Source organism: Nerophis lumbriciformis, linkage group LG21 (genome assembly GCF_033978685.3).
Source record: "Nerophis lumbriciformis linkage group LG21, RoL_Nlum_v2.1, whole genome shotgun sequence".
In the NCBI taxonomy this organism is placed as follows: Eukaryota; Metazoa; Chordata; class Actinopteri; order Syngnathiformes; family Syngnathidae; genus Nerophis; species Nerophis lumbriciformis.
The window spans coordinates 20951137-20971151 of record NC_084568.2 but is presented as its reverse complement, the minus strand read 5'-3'; the positions used below and the strand labels follow the sequence as shown (position 1 = coordinate 20971151).

Genomic DNA, 20015 nt, shown 5'->3' with positions numbered 1-20015 from the left:
TTACATGAGCGCTCATGATTAAATGTTTATTTTCCCTGTAGAGCATCCTGGAAAGAATGACCTGAACCACTTAACGGCACTGCTGTACGTTTAAAAACTTAATAAATAAAAAAAGATAGTGTAACTTCCATTACAATAGTAATGTATTACGTCTCGTTGCATTGATGAAATGATAGAAATACAATAAAGAAATCCAATTTTTGATGTAATTTTTATTTTGAGGATAAACAACAAAATGGAACGTGCATCATCGGCATCCTGTGATTTCAGACCTCTCCATGGAAATAAAATGCAGTCCTTTTCACTCAATAATACCGTTAAAAATGTAAAACATATATGTTTATCAAATAAAGGAGTTAATCCATGCAATCATTTACAATTAGAATTGAAAATATGTAACACTTAATTATTTAAACAACATATATAAAACAAGTGAATTATGAATATCTATATACACATAACATGTTTAATGTATGTCACATATGTTTTGTACAGTTTACTGTAACCTTTACAGTTAAAATGTTCTGTACAATTTGAAATAAAAGTACACAATGCTGTATATTAATCCATGTACTTGACTGAAAGAAGCAATAATCTAAAATATCCAATTATAAATGGTAGAAGCATATTAACAAGTTTGAAAGGGACAAGCGGTGGACAATTAATGCATGGAAAGTGTTACACACAAAACAATGATGTCACATTGTTAAATATACTGATGTTGTTAGAACGTCAAAGTTAAAGTTTTGACTTCATTTGCTGCTGCTGTTCTCACCAGCACACGTGTGTTTCTCACACTGGTACTTATAAGAGAATCTTTCACCGCACACACTGCAACTCAACACTTTCTCACCTGTGTGGGTTCTCATGTGTACTGTGAACATATTTGAGCGTGCAAAACTTTTACCACAGATTGAACAGGAAAAAGGTTTTTCTCCAGTGTGTGTTCTCGTGTGTTCCTTCAACAATTTATTTCGGGCAAAGCTTTTACCGCATACTGAGCAGGAAAAAGGTTTTTCTCCCGTGTGAATTCTCATGTGTTCTTTCAACAAATGTTTCCTTACAAAACCTTTATCACATGCTGAGCAGGAAAAAGGTTTTTCTCCAGTGTGTGTTCTCAAGTGTTCCTTCAACAATTTATTTCGGGGAAAGCATTTACCACATTCTGAGCAGGAAAAAGGTTTTTCTCTAGTGTGTATTTGCATGTGTTCTTTCAACACATTTTTGTGAGCAAAACCTTTACCACATAACAAGCAGGAAAAGGGTTTTTCTCCAGTGTGTGTTCTCATGTGTTCTTTCAAATGGGAACGTCTTACAAAACCTTTACCACAGATTGAACAGGTGTTAGGTTTTTCTCCAGTGTGTCTCAGCATGTGTTCTTTCAACAAATGTTTCCGTGCAAAACCTTTATCGCATGCTGTGCAGGAAAAAGGTTTTTCTCCAGTGTGTATTTGCATGTGTTCTTTCAACAAATTTTTGTGAGCAAAACCTTTACCACATAACGAGCAGGAAAAGGGTTTTTCTCCAGTGTGTGTTCTCATGTGTGCTTTCAAATTGGAACGTCTTACAAAACCTTTACCACAGGTTGAACAGGTATTAGGTTTTTCTCCGGTGTGTAATCTCATGTGTACTTTCAAATAGTGACTTTGTACAAAATCTTTACCGCAGATTGAACAAGAAAAAGGCTTTTCTCCAGAGTGTCTCAGCATGTGTTCGTTCAACACATATTTTCGTAAAAAACTTTTACCACATTCTGAGCATGAAAAGGGTTTTTCTCCAGTGTGTATTCTCGTGTGTCTTTTAAGATCACCAGGGCGTTGAAAAGTTTTGTCACAGTGAGAACATTTAAAGCGTGTGTTGTCAGTGTGACATGTCTTATCAGCTTTAGAGTCTTCATCCTCAGTGTGGTCTCCATCAGCTTCTGTTGTCATGTGTTGAGTTGAGCTGCTGCTTGGAGGCTCCACCTCTCTATTCTCCTCACTTTCACCTTTGACCTTATAATCTTCACTCTTCACAATCACACCAATCACTGAGAACTCCTCCAACCATTTAAGATGCTCTCCCTCCTGGCTGATGCTGATTTCCTCCTTTTCCTCTTTGATGTGGGGGGTCCGTGGGTCTTCTTCCTCGTTTTTAACGAGAGTAGTCTGTGACGCTTCGTCTTCCTCCTTGATGTGGGAGGTCTGTGGCTCCTCCTGCTCCATCCTGAAGCTCCACTCCTGGTGCTCAGGGAGATGATGATCTTCACAGACGTCTGCAGGACACAAGAAGACAAACACATGCTTTAGAAACGCCCAGCTTTGCTCAGTCACATGAGGCATTCAGTACGTTTACATGTACCAAAGAAAACCAAGTTATTGTATGCCCTGGCCCGAAATCTCCGTTGGGGACAAACACACCATTCTTCACAAAATTATTCACAAGAAAAAAAGAAGGGGACTTTTAACTAGGGATGAGCAATATGACCTATAATTCATGTTGCGATACATCATTTAAAATATGATAGGATAATATAGGCTTAATTCATCCCACAATGGGGAAATGATGTGGTTGGCAATATATTAAAAGAGCACAGCGCTGACGCCACTTCAGCGTCGCCATTTCTACAAAGTGAAGCACAATAAAAGACCAAAAAATCTGCAATAAATAATACATATTGTGCACATACGATTGCATAGACTATAGGGCAGGGGTCAGCAACCCGCGGCTCTCGAGCCGCATACGACTCTTTAGCATCGCCCTAGTGGCTCGCTGGAGCTTTTTAAAAAATGGAAAACGATGCGAGAAAAATATATTTGTTGTTTTAATAATGTTTCTGTAGGAGGACAAACATGACACAAACCTTCCTAATTGTTACAAAGACCACTGATTAATATGTTTGAGTTTATGCTTCACTGATGATAGTATTCGGCCAGCGCCGTTTTGTCCTACTATTTTTGGCGGTCCTTGAACTCACCGTAGTTGGTTTACGTGTACAACATTCTCCGTCGCTGCTACAGAAAGACGTGTTTTATGCCACTCCTTCTTTGTCTCATTTTGTCCACCAAACGTTTCATGCTGTGCGTGAATGCACAAATGTGAGCTTTGATGATTTTATTGACTTGCGTGGAGTGCTAATATTCCATGCTAACATGCTATTTAGGCTAGCTGTGTGTACATATTGCATCATTATGCCTCGTTTGTACGTATATTTTAGCTCATTTAATGTCCTTTACTTATGTCCTCTGTGTATTTAATTTATATTTGCATGTCTCATGACACATTATCTGTATGTAATTTGGACTGCATTTCTGGTTGTGTGCCATGTTGTTCCAGACCACAGCAAACATTACCATGTTGTTCTAGACCACAGCAAACACTACCATGTTGTTTTTAGACCACAGCAAACATTACCCAGCTTGCAAGGATTGTAATAAATCCAATAGAAGAAGACAGCTTGTCCTTTCCTTTAGCTTGGACACACCCATCTAATTTACCACACACACCAGTAATTTCCAGGAGTTATCTAACCCTCTGAGATACTTACTTGATGTGTTGTCTTCATTATAACACTTACATAAAGCTTTTAAATTTTTGCGGCTCCAGACACATTTGTGTTTTGTATTTTTGGTCCAATATGGCTCTTTCAACATGTTGGGTTGCCGGCCCCTGCTATAGGGTGTAATGATTCATTTTAACAACGATTCAATTTGACTCATAATTTGATGTTGCTGATGCAATTCTAGGTACAATATTAGTTTATTTAGAAAAATACAATGACACCACAGACGGGCAGGCTGACTTGAGTGACGTTTAATGTCCTTACCATTAAAGGTGCTTAAATTTATATAAAACCTGTCGTTCTTAAAAACAATGTTTTTCTTTTTATAGTATCCAAAAAATCGATACATTGCCTTTTACAACGTTTGTTGGATCGATACCTATCTTCGGAAGGCAAACTTGCAGAGCACAGCTTGATGTAGTTGATTCAGAGACAGGAACAGACCCAAGAACGAATCAATATTAGAATCATTTTAAAACAGGTTAAAAAGGCTCCTAAATGAGTTGCTGACATTTGCAGTAATATACACCATTTACAGTTGTATTATTTAATCAAAACTTTTATTAATCTACTTGTTCAGTTACTGTTAATATTAGGGATGTCTCGATCCAGGTTTTTGCACTTCCGATCCGATACCAATATTGTTTTTGCATTTCCGATCCGATACCGATACTGACCGATACTGATACTGACCGATACTGGCCTATCCGAGCATGTATTAAAGTTTAAAGTTATTTAGCCTACTTAGTTGTCAGAATCATGTTGAAAAGGGTTTTAGTACTCTTGATAACAACTAGCCAGCTGAATTAGGGGAGTTTGAATAATACACAATGGTTGGTAACAAGAAACTGACCTGTTTAGTCAAGGATAAACACAAAATAGACAAAATTATACATGACAAACAGAAATGGCATCATTGAACTAGGGCTGGGCGATATGGCCTTTTTTTAATATTGCGATATTTTAAGGCCATATTGCAATACACAATATATATCTCGATATTTTGCCTTAGCCTTGAATGAACACTTGATGCATATAATCACAGCAGTATGATGATTCTATGTGTTTTGATTGATTGATTGAGACTTTTATTAGTAGGTTGCACAGTGAAGTACATATTCCGTACAATTGTCCACTAAATGGTAACACCCGAATAAGTTTTTCAACTTGTTTAAGTCTGGGTCCACTTAAATTGATTCATGATACAGATATATGCTATCAGATATATACTATCATCATAATACAGTCATCACACAAGATAATCACATTGAATTATTTACATTATTTATAATCCAGGGTGTGGAGGGGGGCGCCGGATGTAAGTGTCAAAAAGACAGCCAAAAGAGTTTATGAGAATAAATCTAAAGTTAAAATATAGGGTAGAAATGCACCCATTTGCAGGAAATGTAGTCTTGATTTTCAAAATTTTCTTTCAAGGCTTGCATGTCTACATTAAAACATTCTTCTTCATACTGCATTAATATATGCTACTTTTAAACTTTCATGCAGAGAAGGAAATCACAACTAAAAAAATCACTAATTTTTTCATACGGTGTTGATGTGGAAATTTTTGCCTCGGCATTTTGATGGTGTGGGTGTGGCACCGAATGGAGATAAGCGTCTCGACAGAGTCACAATATTTGAACAATGATGACGAAAACTGTTTTCTCTGTCGTGTCCGTGTGTCGAAAAGTGTTATGCGCTTATTTTTTTATTTGATTTTGTGCGTGGCATAGATTTGCTATGTGCAGAGGACGCTTAAACAGTGTGCAATTGCACAGGCGAGCACCTTAGAGGGAGCGTTGCTCGCACGGCTGCGCTAGCATCACAGCTAACGTTAGCCATGCTGCTACCTCTCTGCTCGGGGAGGACGTATACGTATGTGACATATGACGTGACAGTATGTGACGTATGACGTGACAGTATGTGACGTGTGTAAGAAGGTGCACTTGCTGTCTGTGAGAGGGAGACACAGGAAAGAGTGAGAAGAGCCTGTCGTGTAATGCCAGCAGCTAAAAGCAACTGCGTGAGAATTCACAGACCTGTGGATGTGTTGAAGGTGTGCTGGAAAATGCGGAACGGAAATTACGGAGCAGCAGAAAAGTGGAATGTATTATTTAAATCGGTGCGTTGGAAAACACGGACCGGAGTTTTTTTAAAAACTGGATCTGGATCGGCATTTTCCAATGCCTTGCCGATACGCAATTTTTGGCAAATATCGGCAGCCGATCCGATCCAAATATCGGATCGGGACATCCCTAGTTAATATCATCTCACTCTCTGTTTTAACATGTTCTATTTACACTTCTGTTCAAAGGTAATAATGACTTATTCTTCTGTAGTTTGGATACTTTACATCAGTTTTGGGCGATACTACAAATTTGGGTGTGGATCCAATACCAAGTAGTTACTGGGACAGTATTGGTCATACCAATGCTGATATTGATACTTTGTATTGACAGTCACAATTAGCTTGTGCTTAGCTGGAAATAAAATTATATAGACTTACGTCATTCATTTATGAATAAAAACAAATAATAAAAATAATGGTATTATTAAGAATTTAAATGAACTGAATGTTCAGTTCAGTTCAGTTCAGTTTCAGTTTATTTCGAACATGCATACGGTACAATGTAATGCATCATATATTTCCAGTTGTTTCATTACAGCACGTCCGAAAAGAAGTAGGAAGAAGCAGAGCTTATTTAATTCTACCCCTTTTCATACCTTAGCAATTTTATCTCATTTCCTTGTTCTCTGCAACAGCACAGTGAATAAATAAATAATAAATGAATAATATACCATAGTATGTAAACCAATATTAAATACATAAATAATCTTTATCTCAAAAGAAAAAAAAAGAAGAAAAAAAACGGTTCAAGATGTTCATCATAATTCTTGTTCTGTGTACTTTGTGAACACTTGTAGTTTGAACCATCTCTTAAACTGATTCATATTGGTGCTTTGTTTGATTTCTTTGGTTAATCATTTCCATAATTTGGCACGTGGGGGTTGCAGCTTGCTGCGGTTCGTTCTTTCAGTGCAAAAGGCGGCTCCGGACGACAGCGTGAAGGTAGGCTTGGATTTATTAAACATAAATAGTCCAAACTACCACAAACACAAACAATACAACAACAAAAAAGGCAAGCGTGCCTAAAACACAGGTAAAGCTATTACTTAGCAGAAGCTATGGCCTGGACAAGGACAAAACTTACTTGGCATGACGAGACGTAAACAGTAAGACATAATCAACGAAGCCAGGCCGACTGACTGGCCAAGGTAACTTAAATAATGCCTCTGATTAGTGCTCGGGAAGCAGGTGAGCACTAATCAGAGACAGGTGAACACAATAAGTCGCCATGGTTACAAAAGCAAACAAGGAAGCCTAAACGAGAACTAAAGAAGTCCAAAACTAACAGAACATAACTAAACAAAACATGATCCGGACCACGGATCATGACATAATTAAATTCCACATACTGACATGCTAAAGGTTTTAAGTGTTGTACGTGCATACACATGTTTTAAATTAGATGTTCCTCTAAGGTTATATTTCTCCTCTTGTTGAGAAGAATTGTTGTACATTCTTGGGTAGCAGGTTATAGTTAGCTTTGTACATCATTTTAGCTGTTTGCAAATGCACCAAATCGTTGAATTTCAATATTTGTGATTTAATAAATAAAGGGTTTGTATGTTCTCTATATTCAAAAGTATGTATTATTCTAACTGATCTTTTTTGTAACGAATGCACCCTCGACTCAATGTAGCATCCTCGCGGGCGGTTAATGTTCCTCCACAGTGCAAACACACTTCTAAGGCCATGTCCACACGAACACAGATACTTAATAAACTCATACTTATCTCTGCTTTTAGGCCTCTTGTACACACACAGACGCATACTTTTGTGTTTAAAAACGCAGACTTTTGCAAACGCTGGCCAATGTGTAGAGTTCCAAAACTCTCCGCTTAGCGTATGCTTTTATGCGGCACAAACGGAGACCTGTGATGACGTCACGGTTGTGCGCTGTCATTTCCAAAGCTCAACAACATCAATCATAAAATAAACCTATTTAGAGGATAACATTTGACTGAAAACATAATTTAGTGATCAACAAACATCACACCATTCTTTGTCTTTAGAGAGAGTGGGCGTTTGGAGACATCCCGCAAGGGCCCTAAAGATGCATAGGATAGGCCATATAAGTCTCATACCTTAGGACAAAAACATTCCAATGTATTGAAGACAATGCCGCACACACAATCTTTTAGACTCAAAGTGTGGTTTTAGACAAGAGATTACTTAAATATTAGGTTTGCCATTACACAATTACTACAGGAAAAGGAATAGCTAAACACGCTACACTAACCCTAACCCTACCTATGCTAACCGTAAACTACAATTCTTGAATGTAAACAACAAAGGTGGGCGGATCGATACAAATATCTACATTAGCGATATCAGGTATAATGTAAAATGTGCAGGTGTTTTACCATCATTTGACACAGAGTTGTCCTGGGTTTTTGAGCTTTTCATCATCTTTACACTTCCTTTCACCACAATGTTTACAAACGCTGTCCTTTACGATGGCTTGAGTTGTGACGTTTCTGTTCACTGGGTTCAACCACGCATTAAATGATTTGTTCTACAGCCACAAATGGTTGAACTTGCAAGTGCCATCTTACACAAATAACTGCTTTGCTGTGGGCTTTCCTAAGAAGCCCTGCTAGCTAAACTCTGCTGTAACATACACAGCACATCACACTCGTCCTGCTCCAGAAATTCTGACCGGGCTATACAGATAATTAGTTGATGTATTTATTTTAAATAAAAATATTGTTATTACAATTTTTGGGAGATTTCAAGGACGCACTTAAGATTTTTTACAAGATTGTGATAGAACTTAAGACATTCCAAGGTCTTAAATTGAAATGATTAGATTTAAGACTTTAATTATGTGAGAACGAAGTGATGAAGCCTACTTAGATGAGAGGCCAAACGTCTTCTAAGACAAACTGAACAGTCCAATCGTGATGGATTGAATGCCCTGAGAATAAACTGATATGTGGATGTTGTTCTTACTTGGACTGTGATGAAGCTGTGAGGACTCAGGTGGTTTGTCTTCATGGTCTTCAGTCTTCACAGAGACAACAGTCAGTGGGAACTTGGTGAGATCAGCCCCCTCCTGCCCAAGGAGACACTCTTCCTCCTGAGTGATCCACACTTCCGTATCTTCCTCTTTAATGCGGGATGGCTCTGCATCCTCTTCTTTTAAAAAAAGGGGATGTAGATCGTCCTCTTTAATGTGGGGGGGCTGCTGGATGTCTGTTGGGTAAATAAGATAAATGATACATGGGTTATACTTGTATAGCGCTTTTCTACCTTCAAGGTACTCAAAGCGCTTTGACAGTATTTCCACATTCACCCATTCACACACACATTCACACACTGGTGGCGGGAGCTGCCATGCAAGGCGCTAACCAGCAGCCATCAGGAGCAAGGGGTGAAGTGTCTTGCCCAAGGACACAACGGACGTGACTAGGATGGTAGAATGTGGGGATTGAACCCCAGTAACCAGCAACCCTCCGATTGCTGGCACGGCCACTCTACCAACTTCGCCACGCCGTCCCATAATTAGAGAATATAAAAAGTTTTTGATTGACACTGTTAACACTATGAGATTATTTGTGTTCTTTTGTGGGTTGTGTTAAAATGTGTAGCTAAAAAAACAATAAAAAACAAGAAAATACTTATTTTTGTCCCAGCCACTAAAATGAAAAGCTGCCGCGGTTTCTGCCTTGGTGTACAGAGTGTGATGTAAATCAGGGTTTCCCGCAGCGCTTTGTTGTTAAGGCGTCCGCCTTAACAACAAAGAGCCACCGCCTAAACTAAAGTTGTTGTTTTTTTTTTTTTAGTTCTGTTCTGTCCAGCTTCTCAGGCAAATCATATAGTTGATGTAGATGCCCATATCGGCTGTTCAGATTTACTTTACAAAAGAGAAATGTAGGATACTTCTCTTGTTGCCTTATTTGTATTTGAGTTTATTAAATGTATTTATATTATCATTTGGTGCTAAACTAAAGTCTTAACAAGCTGCTACGCTTCGCACTGCCTCTGCCTCTGTCAGTACGCCCAGCATATGATGCTTTTATTTGATTTTTGTTTTATACTTTTAACTGTTATTTCTTACATTTCTTGTTTTTTGTTAGTGTTGTTTAAATATATTGATAAATGATTGAAAATTATGACGAAAATTATTTGTAAATACTTCATTTGAAAATGTTTAATATCAAATAGCTTTGTTATGGAAATAGCTTTAAAGAAAAATGCACCATTCTAGTCATTGCTGTTCGATGGCCTTTTGTTTTCCTCCAAACAGTGAAGTACATATAATTTTGCTAAGTTTGCAGCACACTACTCCATTGATAGCAGAAAACACAATATGTCCACGCATGCGTGTAGACTACGTCACTTCCGGAACTTGAACATTTTACAACGGAGTCTGCTACATCATGTTCTGTGTTATTTTAATGTTTTGTATAAAACTATAGCTTACCAAGGAGTAAAAGGGAACAATAATATACAAATTAACAGAATGTACATTTAAAAAAGGGAGTATTATCGCCACATTTTCAACCACTTTTACTTTTCTGTCATCGCAATAAATGACACACAGGGGCACCACTAACTCATCGCATACTTATTTTTAAACAACGCATTTGAACAAAAATCTATCTGTGGTGTAACAAAAACTAGACTTTTAAATGATCAGTATTGTGAATTGATGTGTTTAATGTAATAGTAAAACATATTTATTTGCTATTTAAGGCTGCTGTACGGTTTCAAAATAAATACTGTATTCTTAAGTAACATTTGTTTTGTATGTAATCTTTTATATTTTATTGTTATTCGAATAATGATTACAAAAGTAAAAACCATGATAACTGGTATGACGGGCACAATCATAATTGCGTAAAACAATTTGATGGAAGCGACGTCGTCTTCGTGCACGCATGGACTGACCGTGTATTCCGGTAACGATGGAATATGGTGACAAGCACTTCTTGCTTCATCCACAACATATGTTCATATGATATTTTTCTGATTCAAGCTTTATTTTTGGAAGTGACAGGCAATGTAGAGGATGTTTTCTGTTTTTTTACTAGTGTTCTGCACTGCATTGAGAGGCTGCAAAAAGAGGACTCTGATAACTTCCATCAAGAGAGGCTTTATCGAGAGCTTAATGAGCAAACTCAAACTGTATCTGCCTTTCTTGGTGTGTTTGATGATGCGGATGTCCGGAACCTTCTAGGATCATTGTATAGATGTTTTCGCAATGTGCTGCATGAACATGAGGCCAGACAGAGAGCCAAATTCGGCACCTCCAACACCCATGACTGGCCACCCAGGTCGGGCCCAGATCCAGTATAGCCACTGAACACATTTCTCACTGTGTGTCCATCGCTATATCATGGCAAATAATTGCATCATGCTTTGGAATTAGTCGAGGAACACAATCCAGAGGTTGTTTGTTCCATCCTTGTTGAAATGGTCATACAGCTGTGTGGTGACTCTGAAATAAGAATGTAACAATCAGATCACATGAAAACAGCTAAGACAATGTAAGTCATACAGGGAAATGCATTTTTAGACAATACGATTTGCCTGAGCGGCTAGGAGACACCAAAAAATGGATTAGAAAAGTCAGATTTAAAATAATATATATTTTTCCACCCCGCGGGCCGTAATTTGGGCACCCCTTATCTAGTCGATAGAAAAGGGCTAAATAAATGTAATCCATTCTTATTAGTATATGATTAGCTACTGACGTACCACGACGTGACTCACATTTCGACATGTTACCATAGCAACAACGCTGCAAACATTACTAGCTGATTTGACTGTGTACTTTTGTCCGCTTCCTCCGAGACAAACGGCAAGTTTGCAATAGACGTCAGACTCTTAGGAGCCGCGGAAACACTAGTTACTAACTTGTTTGTAGTGGAGGCAGACTAAGGCTAACTGTTTAGCTCACTACGATGCCATATTGTCGTACATTTCGTGTGATTCAACAATCATTTAGAAATAAATAATGTCTAATTACCTTTTATTCCTCCTTGCTTCGATGTCCAAGAGCTGGAACGTTGCACTTGATGATGCTGCGGTGTAAACTCGCAATGGAACGAGTGCTCCAGGCTGCTTGGCTGTCGGGGGGAGAAAGGCCTCTCAGGTGCCGCAGCACGCAGGTGCAAGCAGCCCAACCCTTGTTACATTGAAAGTGTTTTTATATTCTCCGCTGAAGCCCTCAAATTATGAAGTAGAGCTCCTGCCTCAGTTAAGCTACTTGTCGGCAGTCAGGCAGACATATTGTAACTTGGCTTTAAATAAAAAATTAAAAAAAACTTGTCTGAAAAGGGGCGGGCATTATTGGTAACCGGAACTGGAATGCAACATCGCTCACACACACTGGTAAAATGCTCTCATTCACAGTGGTAAGATGCTCCCATACACAATGGTAAGATGCGCTCATACACATAACTGAAATCTTTGCACACATACTACTGAAATTGTTGTCTCTCACATGCATGTGTAAAAAGCACACACACACACACACACACACACACATACACACACACACACACACACACACACACACACACACACACACACACACACACACACACACACACACACACAGGTGAAATCCGTTTATACATACTGGTGAAAAATAATTCCAGGTGTGTGTGTGTGTGTGTGTGTGTGTGCATGAGAGAAAAACATTTTAGTTGTTTATGTGAGAGCATTTCAGTAGTGTATGTAAGAGTGATTCAGTACTGTTTATAAGAGTGTTTCAGTAGTGTTTATAAGAGTGTTTCAGTAGTGTTTATAAGAGTGTTTCAGTAGTGTATGTAAGAGTGTTTCAGTAGTGTTTATAAGAGTGTTTCAGTAGTGTATGCAAGAGCATTTCAGTAGTAAGAAAATAATTCCAGGTGTCTGTGTGTGTGTGTGTGTGCATGAGAGAAAAACATTTTAGTTGTTTATGTGAGAGCATTTCAGTAGTGTATGTAAGAGTGATTCAATAGTGTTTATAAGAGTGTTTCAGTAGTGTTTATAAGAGTGTTTCAGTAGTGTATGTAAGAGCATTTCAGTAGTGTTTATAAGAGTGTTTCAGTAGTGTATGTATAATATCCAGCTGTATAAATAAATAAATGGGTTATACTTGTATAGCGCTTTTCTACCTTCAAGGTAGTCAAAGTGCTTTGACAGTATTTCCACATTCACCCATTGACACACACATTCACACACTGATGGCGGGAGCTGCCATGCAAGGCGCTAACCAGCAGCCATCAGGAGCAAGGGGTGAAGTGTCTTGCCCAAGGACACAACGGACGTGACTAGGATGGTAGAAGGTGGGGATTGAACCCCAGTAACCAGCAACCCTCCGATTGCTGGCACGGCCACTCTACCAACTTCGCCACGCCGTCCCTGAGCATTTCAGTAGTGTATAAGAGTGTTTCAGTAGGGTGTGTGAGAGAAAAACATTCCAGTTGTTTATGTGAGAGCATTTCAGTAGTGTATGTAAGAGGTAATTCTGAATAATGTCCCTAACGGCCCCTCATATCAAAATGTCAACTATCAACGTCTACCAACTTGTATGACAGCAAATAGCTACTGTCCTTACTGAGGGATTAAACACTGGGAGATGAGAATAAATTCCTACATAAAACAATGTATTTAAGAATACTGTTGATATGAAATTAGTAAACATGTGCGAGTAAGAAGCAAACAAACCTGTTCTGTGTGTAACAATTTGATGCTTCTTGAAAACAGCGTCCACCTCATTCTCTTCTTTTGTTGAACACAGTTCCTCCTCGTACTCTGCTATCGTTCTTTCGCACATTTTCACACAATCACAACACTTTACACTCACACTTGATCTCTGCTTAGCGATGTGTTGATAACTTCCACGTCTCTTTGTTAGCGGCTAACAAGCTAAGTTAACTAGCAAACTAAGCTAGCACGAGACGTGCCATCGTACGCTCAGACTAATGTATCCGAATACAAACAATTATTAACTATATTTAATCTTTTAGTCGGCATGTATGTGTATGCACTAATTACAAATACAGGACTATAATTCCCAGGTTTAGCCCTTCTCCGTCAAACGCCATTTTGCCTTTTCCTCGTTTTTCTTCTTCTTTCTTTTTCCAGCAGACTAGTAGAGCATGTTAGGTGCATTGCTGCCCTCCACAGGTTCTTAACGGGATTTCCTCGTTATGCGCTATGGCCCACACTACATTCTACAGTACAGTGGGTGGCGCTATGAACCTTTACTGCCAGTAAGATGAAAAATAATAATAATAAGAAGAGATGGTTGGTTGTTTCTCTCGCGAGATCTGATTAATAGGTTGCGACAAGATGGCGTTTGATGGAGAAGACGTCACTGTGGCCATTATAGTACTGTGTTCCTAATCGTTATGTACATCCATCCATTGTCTACCGCTTATTCCCTTCGGGGTCGCGGGGGGCGCTGGAGCCTATCTCAGCTACAATCGGGCGGAAGGCGGGGTACACCCTGGACAAGTCGCCACCTCATCACAGGGCCAACACAGATTGACAGACAACATTCACACTCACATTCACACACTAGGGTCAATTTAGTGTTGCCAATCAACCTATCCCCAGGTGCATGTCTTTGGAGGTGGGAGGCATGTACACACATATGACATTTGATAGAGTAAACATTGTTAATTGTTAAATTATGTTCTCTATCCCACACGGACTACATAATGTATTATTTAGACCAAACTGGACCGTAATTTATTGTTCAACTTCGGCAGACACGTTCACAACAGTACATCACAAGTTCGACTCCATTTGCCGGTGCATCACTGAATAATGTCCCTGTTGAAACACAAACAATAGTTCCTAGGGAACGCATATCTTATCAGTAGCTCCTATTGTCACATTAATAATTGTTTGTATTCGGATACATTAGTTAGTCTAAGCGCACTTTGAAGCTCCTCGCGCTAGCAAATCATATTGCTGTACAGATTTACTTTACAAAAGAGAAGTGTGGGATACTTCTCTTGCTGCCTTATTTGTCCATCCATCTTCTTCCGCTTATCCGAGGTCAGGTCACGGGGGCAGCAGCCTAAGCAAGGAAGCCCAGACTTCCCTCTCCCCAGCCACTTCTTCCAGCTCTTCCCGGGGGATCCCGAGGCGTTCCCAGGCCAGCCGGGAGACATAGTCTTCCCAACGTGTCCTGGGTCTTCCCCGTGGCCTCCGACCGGTCGGACGTGCCCGAAACACCTCCCTAGGGAGGCGTTCGGGTGGCATCCTGACCAGATGTTCGAACCACCTCATCTGGCTCCTCTCGATGTGGAGGAGCAGCGGCTTTACTTTGAGCTCCTCCCGGATGACAGAGCTTCTCACCCTATCTCTAAGGGAGAGCCCCGCCACCCGGCGGAGGAAACTCATTTCGGCCGCTTGTACTCGTGATCTTGTCCTTTCGGTCATAACCCAAAGCTCATGACCATAGGTGAGGATGGGAACGTAGATCGACCGGTAAATTGAGAGCTTTGCCTTCCGGCTCAGCTCCTTCTTCACCAAAACGGATCGATACAGCGTCCGCATTACTGAAGACGCCGTACCGATCCGCCTGTCGATCTCACGATCCACTCTTCCCTCACTCGTGAACAAGACTCCGAGGTACTTGAACTCCTCCACTTGGGGCAGGGTCTCCTCCCCAACCCGGAAATGGCACTCCACCCTTTTCCGGGCGAGAACCATGGACTCGGACTTGGAGGTGCTGATTCTCATCCCAGTCGCTTCACACTCAGCTGCAAACCAATCCAGTGAGAGCTGAAGATCCTGGCCAGATGAAGCCATCAGGACCACATCATCTGCAAAAAGCAGAGACCTAATACTGCAGCCACCAAACCGGATCCCCTCAACGCCTTGACTGCGCCTAGAAATTCTGTCCATAAAAGTTAATAACAGAATCGGTGACAAAGGGCAGCCTTGGCAGAGTCCAACCCTCACTGGAAACGTGTCCGACTTACTGCCGGCAATGCGGACCAAGCTCTGACACTGATCATACAGGGAGCGGACCACCACAATCAGACAGTCCGATACCCTATACTCTCTGAGCACTCCCCACAGGACTTCCCGAGGGACACGGTCGAATGCCTTCTCCAAGTCCACAAAGCACATGTAGACTAGTTGGGCAAACTCCCATGCACCCTCAAGGACCCTGCCGAGAGTATAGAGCTGGTCCACAGTTCCACGACCAGGACGAAAACCACACTGTTCCTCCTGAATCCAAAGTTCGACTATCCGGCGTAGCCTCCTCTCCAGTACACCTGAATAGACCTTACCGGGAAGGTATGGGTGTATCCTTTTATGGAGGATGCCTGTGCGGGACTTTGTTTTAATGGCCAATGCATTCAGATGTTATTTGAATAAAGTGGCTAAACGTGATCATATGCGTGACTGTATGTATACATACAGTGTGTGCTTGTATATGTACAGTATGTATATACAGTATGTATGTTTGTACAGTGAATGGGTTATAAAACTTCGTTCTTATCTGTACTGTAAAGTTCAAATTTGAATGACAATAAAAAGGAAGTCTAAGTCTAAGTCTACTACAATAGTAATGTATTATGTCTCGTCGCATTGATGAAATGATAGAAATACAATAAAGAAATCCGATTTTTGATGTCATTTTTATTTTGAGGACAAACAACAAAATGGAACGTGCATCATCGGCATCCTGTGATTTCAGACCTCTCCATGGAAATAAAATGCAGTCCTTTTCACTCAATAATACAATTGAAAAAGGAAAACAAATATGTTTATCAAATAAAGGAGTTAATCTATGCAATCATTTACAATTAGAATTGAAAATATGTAACATTTCATTATTTCAAAAAAATATATAAAACAAGTGATTTATGAATATCTATATACACATAACATGTTTAATGTATGTCACATATGTTTTGTACAGTTTACTGTCACCTTTACAGTTAAATTGCTCTGTTCAATTTGAAATAAAAGTACACAATGCTGTATATTAATCCATGTACTTGACTGAACGAGGCAATAACACACGTTTAATGTACTGATGTTGTTAGAACGTCAAAGTTAAAGTTGTGACTTCATTTGCTAATGCTGTTCTAACCAGCACACGTGTGTTTCTTACACTGGTACTTATAAGAGAATCTTTCACCGCACACACTGCAACTCAACACTTTCTCACCTGTGTGGGTTCTCATGTGTACTTTGAACACATTTGAGCGTGCAAAACCTTTACCACAGATTGAACAGGAAAAAGGTTTTTCTCCAGTGTGTGTTCTCGTGTGCTCCTTCAAAAATTTCTTTCGGGCAAAGCTCTTCCCACATACTGAGCAGGAAAAAGGTTTTTCTCCCGAGTGTATTCTCATGTGTTCTTTCAACAAATGTTTCCGTACATAACCTTTATCACATGCTGAGCAGGAAAAAGGTTTTTCTCCAGTGTGTGTTCTCAAGTGTTCCTTCAACAATTTATTTCGGGTAAAGCTTTTACCACATTCTGAGCATGAAAAAGGTTTTTCTCTCGTGTGTATTCTCATGTGTTCTTTCAACAAATGTTGCCGTGCAAAACCTTTATTGCATGCTGAGCAGGAAAAAGGTTTTTCTCCAGTGTGTATTTGCATGTGTTCTTTCAACAAATTTTTGTGAGCAAAACCTTTACCGCATAACAAGCAGGAAAAGGGTTTTTCTCCAGTGTGTGTTCTCATGTGTGCTTTCAAATTGGAACGTCTTACAAAACCTTTACCACAGATTGAACAGGTGTTAGGTTTTTCTCCGGTGTGTAATCTAATGTGTACTTTCAAATAGTGATTTTGTACAAAATCTTTACCGCAGATTGAACAAGAAAAAGGCTTTTCTCCAGAGTGTGTCAGCATGTGTTCGTGCAACACATATTTTCGTGCAAAACTTTTACCACATTCTGAGCAGGCAAAAGGTTTTTCTCCAGTGTGTATTCTCATGTGTCTTTTAAGATCACTAGGGCGTTGAAAAGTTTTGTCACAGTAACAACATTTTAAGCGTGCGTTGTCAGTGTGACATGTCTTATCAGCTTTAGAGTCTTCATCCTCTGTGTGGTCTGCATCAGCTTCTGTTATGTGTTGAGCTGAGCTGCTGCTTGGAGGCTCCACCTCTCTCTTCTCCTCACTTTCACCTTTGACCTTATAATCTTCGCTCTTCACAATCACTGGGAACTCCTCCAACCATTTAAGATGCTCTCCCTCCTGACTGATGCTAATTTCCTCCTCCTCCTCTTTGACATGGGGGGTCCGTGGGTCTTCCTCTTCGTTTTTAACGAGAGGAGTCTGTGACGCTTCGTCTTCCTCCTTAATGTGGGAGGTCTGTGGCTCCTCCTGCTCCATCCCGAAGCTCCACTCCTGATGCTCAGGGAGAAGATGATTTTCACAGACATCTGCAGGACACAAGAAGACAAACACATGCTTTGGAAACATCCAGCTTTGCTCAGTCACATGAGACATTCAGAAAAAAAGAACAAGCCAGGGCGAGGGGACTTTTAACTAGGGATGAGCAATATGACCTATAATTCATATTGCGATATATCATTTAATATAGGATAGGATAATATAGGCTTCATTCATCCCACAACGGGGAAATTATGTGGTTGGTGTGCAGATACAAAAAGTACACAACAAATTAGGTAAAAACACATGCCAACAGTAGGGAAACATTAAAGAACACTAAAGTACATAAATACATTGAAAAAGCACAGCTACAAAGTAAAACACAACAAAAGACCAAAGACTCTGCAATAAATAATACATATTGCGCACATACGATTGCACCATGCATAGACTATAGGGTGTAATGATTCATCTTAACGATTCAATTCGAATCATCATTTGATGTTGCGATACAATTTAGGTACAAAACCCAAAACCAGTGAAGTTGGCATGTTGTGTAATTCGTAAATAAAAACAGAATACAATAATTAGCAAATCCTTTTAAACTTATATTCAATTGAATAGACTGCAAAGACAATATATTTAATGTTCAAACTGAGAAACTCCTTTTTTTTTTTGCACATAATCATTAACTTAAAATTTAACGGCAACAACACATTGCAAAAAAGTTGGCACAGGGGCATTTTTACCACTGTGTTACATGGCATTTCCATTTAACAACACTCAGTAAAAGTTTGGGAACTGAGGAGACCAATTGTTTAAATTTTTCAGGTGGAATTATTTCCCATCCTTGCTTGATGTACAGCTTAAGTTGTTCAACAGTCCGGGGTCTCTGTTGTCGCATTTTACGCTTCATAATGCGCCACACATTTTTAATAGGAGACAGGTCTGGACTGCAGGCAGGCCAGTCTAGTACCTGCACTCATTTACTACGAAGCCAATTTGTTTTAACATGTGTAGAATGTGGCTTGGTATTGTCTTGCTGAAACAAGCAGGGGCATTCATGAAAAAGACGTTGCTTGGATGGCAACATATGTTGCTCCAAAACCTGTATGTACCTTTCAGCAATAATGGTGCCTTCACAGATGTGTAAGTTACCCATGCATTGGGCACTAATACACCCCCATACCATCACAGATGCTGGCTTTTGACCTCTGCGCCTATAACAATCTGGATGGTTCTTTTCCTCTTTGTTCCGGAGGACACAACATCCACAGTTTCCAAAAACAATTTGAAATGTGGACTCGTCACACCACAGAACACTTTTCCACTTTGCTTCAGTCCATCTTAGATGAGCTCGGGCCCAGCAAAGCCGGCAGCGTTTCTGGGTGTTGTTGATAAATGGCTTTGGCTTTGCATAGTAGAGTTTTGACTTGCACTTACAGATGTAGCGACAAACTGTAGTTACTGACAGTGGGTTTCTGAAGTGTTCCTGAGCCCATGTGGTGATATCCTTTACACACTGATGTCGGTTTTTGATGCAGTACCGCCTAAGGGATCGAAGGTATCGGGCATTCAATGTTTATTACGTTCACGTGCAGCGATTTCTTCTCCAGATTCTCTGGACCTTTTGATGATACCACGGGCCGTAGATGGTAAAATCCCTAAATTCCTTGCAATAGCCCATTGAGAAATGTTGTTCTTAAACTGTTCGACAATTTGCTCACGCATTTGTTCACAAAGTGGGGACCCTCGCCCCATCCTTGTTTGTGAATGACTGAGCATTTCATGGAAGCTGCTTTTATACCCAATCATGGCACCCACCTGTTTCCAATTAGCCTGTTCACCTGTGGGATGTTCCAAATGAGTGTTTGATGAGCATTCCTCAAATTTGTCAGTTTTTTTTGCCACTTGTGACAGCTTTTTTTTAAACATGTTGCAGGCATCACATTCCACATGAGCTAATATTTACAAAAAATAACAAAGTTTCTCAGTTCAAACGTTACATATCTTGTCTTTGCAGTGTATTCAATTGAAT

At 39.8% G+C, this 20015-nt stretch overlaps 1 protein-coding gene across 5 annotated transcripts in view; it reads right to left on the bottom strand.

Annotated features, from left to right (window-relative positions):
* Positions 1 to 264: 264 nt before the first annotated feature.
* Positions 265 to 20015, bottom strand: part of LOC133620965 (uncharacterized) — a 29964-nt gene continuing 10213 nt past the window's right edge. For 4 of the 5 annotated variants that reach the window (XM_061982683.1, XM_061982682.1, XM_061982685.1 and 1 more), the window contains one exon: positions 16284 to 18027. In XM_061982683.1, coding sequence (XP_061838667.1) covers positions 16724 to 18027 — 1304 coding nt within the window. In that variant the 3' untranslated portion in view covers positions 16284 to 16723. Of the gene's footprint in view, positions 2255 to 8621; positions 8865 to 13331; positions 18028 to 20015 lie in introns of those variants that run through there. The other variant, XM_072915567.1, reaches the window with a different exon arrangement.